Source organism: Benincasa hispida, chromosome 7 (assembly GCF_009727055.1).
Source record: "Benincasa hispida cultivar B227 chromosome 7, ASM972705v1, whole genome shotgun sequence".
Classification (NCBI taxonomy): domain Eukaryota; kingdom Viridiplantae; phylum Streptophyta; class Magnoliopsida; order Cucurbitales; family Cucurbitaceae; genus Benincasa; species Benincasa hispida.
In genome coordinates this window covers 12011834-12023579 of record NC_052355.1, presented here as the reverse complement: position 1 = coordinate 12023579, position 11746 = coordinate 12011834, and the positions used below count along the sequence as shown (strand labels likewise).

Below are 11746 nucleotides of genomic sequence, written 5' to 3'. Positions count from 1 at the left end.
GCTAAGTGCATATTTGGAAGTCATTCTAAAATTATTAAAATCATTTTTGAAAGGTTCACGATCACTCTAAATATACCTTTAATCATTTAGAATTAATTTAAATTTTGATTTTACACTTTTAAATACAATTTTTATATCATCAAAATTGGTTTTGAATGATTAAAAACATGTTATAAAATAATTTCGAAAATGAAAAAAAATGATTTTAACCATTTCCGAATTACTCTTAAACATGACTTAAATCTCGATACTATCTCTTCCATGACTTAAAAGAAATTTGAGCCCCAGATCCGGATTTTTGTCATCACCATAAATCCTCGACTAATTGAACTTCGACAAGACGCACCTGTAAATTATCGTTCATCCTCATACCATCAAGATCGGAGAAGAAATAAATCTGACAAAACAAATGAAGAATCCAAACATGGCAGGTTTGGTTAGGTTCGCTTCAGAAAGAAAAAACAATGACGTTTTAGAGCAACTACTCACCAATTATGCACAAAGTAAAGAACCTGCAGAGCATAAACAATCATTTAAGAAACTAAATAAACAATCATAGAAAAATAGAACATTCTATTTCATATGGGCCTACTGCCAATTGGGAACAAACTTGCTACATGACAACACAAGGGTCCCAATATAAACTTTTCTTGTCCCCCAAAAGTCAAAAGGTTGAAGGTAGGTTTGGATCTTTCCTTTGCATCCTTTTCCCACTTTCTTAGCCTTGGTCTTCCATCGTTAATATTAAAAGGGATGGAAAACAGACCTTGTCTTCCCAAATTTTTGTGAGAAAATGGAAAGAGAGAGAATCAATATCTTCGCGACAATTGTCACTATATGGTAGCTCCTTTACAATGTCCGCTTCTGTCCTCTTTGTTTGCTTCCACTTGTGATTTTCCTCCTCCCCACAATTTAACACCCAACTTCTCTTTTCCAAGGGAATATAAAGAACACTTCTCAGTTTCAAAATTTTTGAAGGAAACTCCACATGTTTGAGGAAGATACTACTATGATGGACTCTGATCCACCACTCTTCCGTCAATATGAGTTCCTTTTGCAGTCCACAGCGCATTTACTACCATTTAACAATGGCAATCTACCAACTAACTCTGTCATGGAGGAATGTCAGCTTCCTCTTATTGATCTTAAAGGTTTGAAAAGTAGCAATGAAAAGGAAAGGGTGGCTTGCAGAAGAGAGATTTTTGAAGCATCCGAAGAATGGGGATTCTTCCAAGTGATAAACCATGGGATACGCACAGAGCTGCTGAACAGAATGAACAAAGAACAAATGAAGTTGTTTCGAGTACCCTTTGAGAAAAAATCTACAAGTGGGATTTTGGATAATTCTTACAGATGGGGAACACCAACTGCAACCCACCCAAACCAATTCTCTTGGTCTGAAGCTTTTCACATTCCCCTCACAAAGGTCGCTGAACCTGCCTGCTATGGCGAGTTCATTTACTTAAGGTATCAATTTTATCCACCTTCATCCAGCTACATACTTCTCTTAAGCATTGTCTTTATTTCATTTAGTTCCAATACTTAAAACATTGTGTCCATATCAAACTATATGGTCTTTTAGACTTGACAAACTTTACGATTAATTCCATTCCAGATCATGCTTTTATTTGTTAATATCACATTTACAGAAAGCTGATATGGCATGCTTGCTAAGTCAGCATCTAATGATCATGTCACATTCGTATTTTAGTTCAAATTTCAGGAACATAATTGAAATTTTTTTAAAGTTCTATTTATAATCTAACCTGATATCTTCTATAATATAATTGTTCATGCACTTTTCATCAACATCTAGCAAACTTGAAGAGTTTAGCTCCTCTAGACATTTTCACAAACAGTTAGACCGCAAAACGTCATGGCACTTCGATATCCCAAACAACCAGCATTAAATGGCCACATTCTTCCACAATTGTATTAAATTAGTAAAATAAGGAGAACCCATTAATGGAATGACTGACCTTACATCTTTGAACGGCAGGGAAGTGATGGAAGAACTGGCAAGCGCGATGTCGAAGCTAGCAAGATGTTTGGCAGGAGTTTTAGTGCAGAGTTTAGGGCACCGGAAGGAATTATTTGACGACATTTGCGACGAAAGCACATGCTTCCTCCGGTTGAATCACTACCCGATCTGTCCATTTTCCGGCGAAGTTTCCGGGCTGGTGCCACACACGGACAGCGATTTTCTGACCGTACTTCATCAAGATTGCGGCGGCGGACTTCAACTGATGAAAGGGTCGCAATGGGTAGCTGTGAAACCCAACCCAGAAGCCCTTGTTGTCAACATTGGAGATCTTCTTCAGGTACAGACTCCGATCTCCTTTGCTATAGTTCGCCGGTGGGAATGGGAAGTAGATAAATTTTGGAAGGGAAATGGTAAAAAATAGCAACTTTAGCTTTTATCTTATAAAATTAGTACCTTTTTTAAAAAAATAGTAAAAATAATTTTTCTCTATCCATCTCGGACGAGATCAAATCTCGTCAGATTATATAGCGAGATTATATATATCTCGATGTTAAATCTAGACAAAATAACACCGAAATTATATAAATTACGTAATAATTTGATATAATATTTAGTAAACATAACCGAATTTGGAGAAAATTTGAAAATAATAAAAGATTTGGTATAAAATTTGGGAAGATTAAATAAAAAAAAAATAGTAATTCTCAAGTGTGTAGATGTACTCAGAAGGCCCACAATAATCGATAAGTTAGAAAATGTTAATTTTTTAACTAATTCTCGGTACTCGATCTCACTCAAGATGGACCGAGAAAAACTATAAGTTTTCAAAAACTATACTAATTTTATAAGGTGAAAATCTAAGTGTGCTCTTTTTTACAATTTTCCATTTTGGAGTATTTTCTTAACTCTTCCTCAGCACCTAAATCACTAAAACAACCCACCCCTAAAAACAGATGAAATCTAACTTTCTACTTATAGATACTCGTTTTATGTAGTATCACATTAGATCACAATGTTCATTTTTCTCTACTCCACCAAAATATATGGGATGGTCATGTCTACTGTGAGAAAAATGGAGATCGTGTCTATCAATTATGAGATAAAAATAATCATTCCTAACGTGATACGGTACAAAAACATAGTAGTCCAATGCGTAAGCGGATTTTATTTATTTATTTGACAGGTCATTCATCATTTAGAAGGCTAAAAATGAGTCATCGGTACAAAAATCTCCAAATTTTGGTCAATAGTTAAAATAAGTTAGAATTTAATTCATATGATATTGGAAATTATATTTTAATTTTCATCATTTGATAAAAATCATAAATAGACTTTATAATTTGATAAAATGGACTAAATTTGTAAATCTATATTTTAACTTTTTAGGATTGTTTTTAAATATAGGAAAATGAACAAAAATATTTACACATATAACAAAATTTTACTATATAGACAGCAGATAGACAGCGATAGACTACTATTTGTGTCTATCATGACACAGATAGACATAGATTAAGTCTATCACTATCTATCACAGATAGACTATGGTATTTTGTTATTAAAATGATTTAAAATAATTTAGTAGTTTGTCATTTAAAACAATTCTCCTATTTTTTATATTGTGATTATTTTTTTCCCACATGGTTTGAAGTTAATTTAATTTGAATTTAAACATCTAATTTATTTCTATAGTTTACTTAAATTTCATAAATGCTGACGAATTTTTTTCTTAAAAAAAAGTGAGTTTTTTATTGATAAAATATGATTTGGAAGAAAATATGGAAAACGTTGTGAAACTATTAAGTCTCTAAATACTTTTTCTAAGTTCAACAAGATATAAAGTAGAAAGATTCGAACTTACGACTTATTAATCGAGAGAGTCGAGAATATACTAAGAGACAAAATTTATAACTTAACACCCTTTAAAGTAAATATATTATAGAACGACACAAAATCAAAATGCTTATGTTAAAATAAATATATATGAATATACAATAAAAATTGAAGATAAGTGTATTTATTTATTTATTTATTTTTAAAAGTGTATTTATTTATTTTGATAACAGAGAGTATGGCGTCCCACCCCTTACATTTGCATTATTACCTATGATGCATGAATCCAAAGACTTTGGAGAAAATCTCTCTAAACGTCTCACCCTCTTACCACTAGAGAATATAAATAATGCATAAACCATTTAATAGACGCAATTTTATTATGAATTTAAATATATATAAAAAAAAATCCATCTTTACCACTATTAATATAAAATAAGGTTATTCTCAAATATAGAATAATGAACCAAAATATTTATAAATATAACAAAATGTCATTATCTAAAAATGAAACACTATTATTGATAGACGCTGTGACATTTTACTATATTTATAAATATTTTGAACAGTTTAGTATTAAAAAATTTTTACTATAAAATAGGAAAAACACTTTTTTCCCTCATACCACCAATTTTTTTTAGTAGGTCCCTCATACCACTTGGAGAATATAAATAATACATAAATTATTTAAACGGATTTTATTATGAGGTTAAATAAAAATTAAACTTTGACTTTATCTTTTTTTTTTCTTTAGACCAACTTTTTAATTCCTAAATTTTGAGTCAACTTCTATCTAATCCCTCTATTTCAAAATATTACATTTTTAGACTCTAAATGATTTTAATTTAATTACTAAGTTTCAAAATATTACAATTTTATCTTAAATTAAATCATTCAAAGTTCAAATTTTATGTTTTGTTGAACTAAATTTAAAGTCAAATATATTGTAAAGATGTGTATTCCAATCACTAACGTACCATTTCTCAAATTGGTATTTTTGAATCCATAATCAAATATCAAATAATAAAATTACACTTCCCATATCAAATGTTCTAAATTTGTTAAACATTACTAAAAACATGAACATCCAACCTTTTAAAAAAATGTTATGCTTCGACTAATTAAACTGTCGGCACAAATTTGCAAGAGTTAGGTCTCATTATTGTTATTTTTAATTTGTCAGTTACTTGAAAAAGACATATCATTCTCCCTCAAATTATAAACCAATTTTCAGTTTCATTTCTAATGTTTCAAAAGTTTTATTTTGTCCCTTGTGCTATAAATTTAAAATCATTGATACTGTTGTGATGAACCTAATTTTTTTTTAGTGTAAGGGACACTACGCCACCCAAATGGGTTTTCCAATTAAATAAAAGTTCCAATTAAATAAGAGTTGATTAGTGAATATATATATAAAGTTGTACGCCATTATATATTTTGGCTAAGACATTACCTTCCTTGTACAAATAATGATATAGTCCAATAATGAGGCACCTAATATTAAAGGCAATGATATACACCACCTTTCAATCTTGGATTTTTGGTCTGCTTACTCTTCACTCATTTTCAATATTCCATTTCCAAGGCTGTTTTTCCATAGAATATTTGGGTGAAAATGTTATCTCAACAACCCAATCACTATAAGTACCAAGAAGGTCTGGTGTTTGGCCTAAGGAATTGGGGAAGACGGAGTTGAAGAAACTCCTCATTTAGCCCAAGGAGTTAATGGGTCCCAATATCAAAAGTATCACTTTTTATTCTTTATTGACTCTTTCACGTTATGGACCCTATAGGTTCACAACTTCCCAGACTTCATAACTCCATGGAGTTCACAACTCCACTCCTTGGTTCACTTTCATATTTTACACATCTTTGCCTCCCCTCTTATGGAACTTCTTGACCCAAACAGGTGTGATATCCCCTCATTAATCTTCAACTGATTCCCTTGGTTTGTCCACCTGGTTCATGATTTTTTCTTGAAAACTGAGTGAGTTTAGATTTGAGATTCAAACCATAAGATATTCTAGTCCCACATAACTACATCATAGCACATATATTATAACGGTAGAAAACATCTGCAATAAAAACATACCTAGGGTGGTGTCTAAAAATGGTGTAAAAGTTATTTTTGTAGACCCTTAACTCAGAGAACCATAAAATGTTAGTAAGTGTAAAAAAGCACGTGAACGACATAGCCTTTTAAAAGACGCCCCCCAACCGACCCACGAGTTCAATAACACATGGGGTGGGAATAATCGAATCTTGGAAGAGCCTCTAAAATCTCGTGATTCACATATCCTACAAATTTCATACTAAAACAACCTTCACAACCCCACTAAGTTCCTCATCTCAGAAGAAAAGCATCTTAAAACTCAGGGAATTTCCTTTGATTTTAGGATGAGCTTTGGGATTCCTTTCAAAAAGTATTTCACCTTTTTAAGTGAAATGTTTATTTTCTAAGCACTTCTGGAAGAAAACTAATTAAACATCATCTAATTTGATTTTAGTATTTCTCAAACTGGTTTTGATTATCAAATATTTTAAGTGCAATGGATTAAAATGTAAGTTGAGAACTACTAAGAGAGTAGAAACTCACTGCAAAGTATCATGGACTGATAAGTTGAGCTGCAGGCCTGGAGCAACGATACATACAAGAGTGCAAAGCACAGAGTTGTGGCTAATCCGAAGCGGGAAAGATATTCGATAGCATACTTCCTTTGCCCCTCTTATCACTCTCAAATTGGGAGTTGCAGACAGCCTTCACCTTATAGACACTTCACTTTCGCAGAGTACAGGAAACAAGTCAGAGATGACGTGGAAAAAACTGGCTACAAAATAGGTCTTTCAAATTTTCGGCTTTAAAGCACAGCAATAGTAGAACTACCATATGGAAGACCTATAGCAATACCAATTCAACTGAAGCACATATAAAAATGAAATTGTAGTTGCATTGACGACAAACCACTGTTACATAAAAGCAAAAGCAGTTTCTGTAAAACAACATACATACATGAGATTACAAGTCTTGGAAGAAATATCATTCGTGCAAAACTGTTCCTCATTTAGCCTTGGCCAGAATCGTTCCTGATACTTAACAACAAAGCAAAGACACACAACACATTGACACCACCCCCCCCTCCTCCTCCTCCTCCTAAATATCAAGGACATGACCATGACAAGAACATGCTTTATAGAATCTACATTTTCTTGCAAAATAATTTTTGTACCAACTAGAAACATGAAGTCAATAAGCTTATGTATGCTTAAAAAAATATGTTTGATGCATTTCACTTGTTAATTTTGCCTTAACTGTTTTGTGTCTGTTTATTTTGTTTAGTAAGTGTTTGACAACTATTTTGTGTCTGTCTAATTTGTTTAGTAAGTGTTTGACATATGCCTAACAAAAGCCGGGTTCATATTCAATTTGCACAACTAGTGTATGACATGTACCGATTGTGCTAACATGTGCCAACATGTTCTAGAAGGTGTCAAACACAACAAGTGTCCCAAATTCAATGCTCTTTGGCACAAGATCATTGCTAGAAAACACAGCCCCCATCCATTCAAGTGGTTGTCTAAGGGGCTTAAACGGTACTCACTGGAACTTGTGGAAATATATCGCGAAAGAGCTCCCTTCTTTTGTTAACTTTGTCCATTGTGTGGTGGGAGAGGAGAGGGATACGTACTTCTAGAAAGACAATTGGGTGAGAGAGAGACCTCTATGTGTTGTATTTCCTCGTCTATATCATTTGTCATTCTTCAAAAATCACTTTGTTATCAACTTTCTGGTGTGGTCTGGGAGCTCTTGTTCCTTTTCGTTCGGGTTCCCGCGCTCTCTTTCCGATCAGGAGGCGACAGAGGTGGCTGCTCTTCTTTCTTTACTCGAGGGTCACTCGTTTAGAAGAGGGAGAAGGGATGTTAGATTTTGGAGCCCTAATCCTTTGGAAGGCTTCACGTGCAAGTCTTTATTTTAGTGTTTGGTTGGCCCTTCTCTCTTAGGCGTGTTGGTCTTTTTTGTGCTTTAGAGAATAAAGATTCTTAGGAAGATGAGGTTCTTCACCTGGCAAGTCCTTCACAACTGTGCTAACACGATGGATCAGCTTGCGAGGAAATTGCCTTCGCTTGTTGGGCCTTTTTGTTGTCTTCCTTTATCGGAAGACTTGGATCATATTCTCTAGCATTGTGATTTTGCGAGTAGTGTTTGGGATTATTTCTTCCAGATGTTTGGTACAATGCATGCTTGTCATAGAGATGCTAGTGCTATGATCGAGGAATTCCTCCTCAATCCGCCTTTTAAAGAGAGGCAGTTTTTTATGGATGGCAGGATGTGTGCAATCATGGGGGTTTTGTGGGGTGAGCAGAATAGTAGGGTGTTTAGGAAAGTGGCAAGGGATTCTAAGGAAATTTGGTCCCTAGTTCGTTATCATATCTATTTGTGGGCTTTGATTCCAACGACCTTTTATAACTACTTGACAGGAGACTATTGCATTTTGTTGGAGTCCCTTTTTATAGGAAGGCCTTCCTTTTTGTGGACTTGGTTTTTTTGTATGCCCATATATTCTTTCATTTTTTCTCAATGGAAGTCATTATTGTCATTATATATATATATATATATAAAAGGGTGTTCGAAATGTGTCAAACACAAACACATTACTCAACTTGGAGTGTTCATGCTTTGTAGAATTTAACTATTCAAGTGTGTGTTACTATGTTTACCTTGTCTCCCTCTAAGGAACCAGTTTCACTCCTTCCTCTCCAAGCTTTGGAAGAACAAATTACAGAGTCATGGATAATTTTTTTTAAGAAAAGAAAAAGAAAAAAAAAAGATAGAGAGGGAAAAAGAAAAAGAACAATCCTAGATGGTGGCTTTGGGGAGGCTCAACAATCAACACCGTGGATTCCATCCAAAAGTCTTCTTACTTCATGCTTGAGCCTCGACAGTGTGCTCTCTCCTTGTGCAAGTACAGAAAAACCTAAAAACTGTACCGAGGTGATAGTTTGCTTGTTTAAAAGAAACAAGAAACATACCTTCCATTATTTAGCGAATATTAGTATTGCAACATCATGTACAGCTATAACTAAATCCACGGGAAGCGGGGCTGGAGACAAGCAACAACCAAAGACACAAAAGAACTGAATTCACAGCATGACCCAAAACGTCTTTGCTTTCATCTTGAGAGGATAACCACAAATGTACTAAACACAATATCTTCCTACACATCTTGAAACTTCCTCGATATACAAAAAAAATTTATAGAAGAGATTTCATGGAGATGGAGCTATTTCAAGGTTTTGGGTGGTCCTGCTCCAAACAATCATCATCAAACCAGAAAAAACTTATTCTTCAACCTCCTAGCCTAAACAAAAGAGAGTTTCATGGCAAGCGGGCTTCAACGGAATTTGTGGAATATCTGGTTAAAAGGGATGGGAGTGTTATTAAGGACGTAGAAGGATCATGGACTTCTCTTGGGAGTTTGGCCACTTTAAATACCTGTCAAGGGCCAAGGCTATCGGGTCTAAATCTTTTAGTGATATTTTTAAGTTTGCTAGAGCCCTTTTTTCTTGAGAGTTTTGTTAGCTCTTCTTCTTTGTTAAATCTTTTCGTTCTTCTTAACCCAAGTGATTTCTTATCCTAAAAAAGCATATATATATATATATATATATATTTCATAAATATGGTAAGCAGAAAACAACCTTGAAAGTGTTATGCCCAAAATAACTAAAGGCAAAAGAGTGAAAGATGCATACCTCTGATCCATCATCTTGATGATATCAGTTAAAGCAAAATGAGTGCAAGTAGCCAAGTATCAGCCACCTTGTCATCCAATTATTATGGATCAAGAAACATCTCGGCATATCTACTTTCTCTTGAAACATCACTGTGACAGATTTATCTGTTTTATTTAGCCAAGAAATATTGCTACCTTATCTCTCAGGCTGCTCTTCTTCTTCGTTACTGAGACTACTTCTCCAACATTATCATTATGCCTTTGATTTTGACTCATTAAGTCACAAGAAAATTGTACATCTGTTGCAAGAAATTTGGATTGCTCAATCTCTACAGACTTCTTAAGCAAAGGCCCCAAAAACAAATCCAGCATGTCCTTCGCAGGATCTCCCATTGTCCTGACACCTGTATCAACATTTTCACCACCTGAAGTTGCAGTTAAACCATGAGGAATTGAGGTTTTAAGATCCAGTGAACTCTGCCTGCTATCATTATTAGTATTAAAAGATCCTTCAGCTTGATTCATGGTGTAGCTTGTTCTTTGATTTATTCTACTAGATTCACGTTCTCCGGATATTTTGTGCTTATCATCGCTATCCATGTCAGCTTCAACATACTGCGTGCAAATTAAAATTATTATATTCCTGAAACTGAATACTAGATAAATAAAAAGCAAAAATAGTTATACTAGATAAAACCATCAAACATTCAACTATCTGTCATTCTCTAAAGCATACCGATAATGTAAGGACTACGAATAACATAAATTGATTACTACTTCCTGGAATTGTTAGAAAATGAACTGTATTTTTTCACATCAAGTATTGGGTAAACAACCTCTTTTGCAATGACCATTAGATCTTCCACTGTCAGTTCCATATCATCACCACCCGGAGATTGGACTTGGATATCCAAATTGCTTATAGATCCCAAGTTCCTATGTCTTTTTCTTTTTTCCAAAGCAGAGCTCAGAGGCTTCCTTCTAAGTCTATTCGATTTCTTAGCTCGGACTGCCCCAAGGTCATCAGCATCCTTAGCCTCATCAATTTGACTTGATTTTAGTTTTCTTCCCTTTCTTTTATTAGATTCACAATCCAGAATGCACGAATCATCCATCAAAATTTCTTTCTGTTGTTGCAACACTGATTTTCGAGAACATCTAACCAAATTTGCTTCCTTGGCTAGGGAAGCTTGAGAATCAAGTTCTTCCTCTAGACTCTTCTTGTTGTCCTCTACATCATTAGATCTCTGTACTTGGTCATCAGAACGAACTCCCAGCATCCACTGCGGTAAACGACGCCCAGTTCCTCCATCAGAAGCAACTCTCACCATCTGTGTCTACCTTATATTATCCTGAACCACGAATACAGACTGTTTCATGCAATTTATATATACGCACACACATAAATAACGATGAATTTTAAACATAAACGAATGCATGAAACCACTCCGAACCAGAAAAATACATACCACCCGTAACATCATAAAATCTTTAAGAGGTTAAGAGATTATATGGGCGAGGACGAAAATAATCGCAATCATCTCAAGTCAATCTACACTCACTCAAAATAGCACGAATTATACAATTATATGATCCCTTACATCAAAATTCAAGGACGTCCGTCACAATTTCAGTTCAATTTTCACGAATTGGAACATCAGAGTTCAATCGTATTTGAGACCTAACTTATTATCGGAAGTAGGAGAGAGAATTGTTACCAACCTGCGAGATTTGACCAGCTTTGCCGGCCGATCTTGAAGATCTGTTTCAGATATGGCGACGGATAGCTTCGAACACCGACCGATTCACAAGCAATTACTGCCCCTTCGTGATGTGAGAAGTCCAAAACTTTATTTCAAAATTTAAAAATTTAAATACTTTTAAGAAAAATTTAGGGTTAAGTTCAAGAATGATGTAATTTTTAAAAGTAATTTAAAAAATGGTGTACATAGGAAAAAAAATTCAAATGTAAGGTTAAAGGGAAAAGTATTAATAAAAATATGACAGATTTTCTCTTAATGAAAAAAATCTTGTATACGGTACACGATTATGGTTTTATCTAGTTAGGTACACTATGGACGCTAGATTGTTGCCATGTCAGCCATTTGACTTGGTCAAATGACCAAACTCGTGGACCTCGTCCATGATTTTAGTATTTTTTTTTTCGATTTTGATTGTCTTTTTCAATTTTTTAACTAAC

The 11746-nt window shown here is 34.2% G+C and overlaps 2 protein-coding genes across 3 annotated transcripts; one reads left to right on the top strand and one right to left on the bottom strand.

The window, feature by feature from the left end:
• The first annotated feature begins 418 nt into the window (after nucleotides 1–418).
• LOC120081388 (gibberellin 2-beta-dioxygenase 6-like) lies at nucleotides 419–8651 on the top strand. The gene is made up of 3 exons (XM_039036218.1): nucleotides 419–1467; nucleotides 2000–2321; nucleotides 6449–8651. The coding sequence occupies exons 1-3, from the start codon at nucleotides 989–991 to the stop codon at nucleotides 6677–6679; spliced, it is 1032 nt and encodes a 343-aa protein (XP_038892146.1). The 5' UTR covers nucleotides 419–988; the 3' UTR covers nucleotides 6680–8651.
• On the bottom strand, nucleotides 6455–11413 carry LOC120081389. 2 transcript variants are annotated; one of them, XM_039036219.1, is made up of 4 exons: nucleotides 11269–11413; nucleotides 10383–10898; nucleotides 9566–10161; nucleotides 6455–6591 (listed from the first exon to the last, which is right to left on the bottom strand). In XM_039036219.1, the coding sequence occupies exons 2-3, from the start codon at nucleotides 10875–10877 to the stop codon at nucleotides 9721–9723; spliced, it is 936 nt and encodes a 311-aa protein (XP_038892147.1). In that variant the 5' UTR covers nucleotides 10878–10898; nucleotides 11269–11413; the 3' UTR covers nucleotides 6455–6591; nucleotides 9566–9720. The 2 variants fall into 2 exon arrangements, with proteins under 2 accessions (XP_038892147.1, XP_038892148.1); XM_039036220.1 differs by having other exon boundaries at nucleotides 6461–6596.
• Nucleotides 11414–11746: the final 333 nt, after the last annotated feature.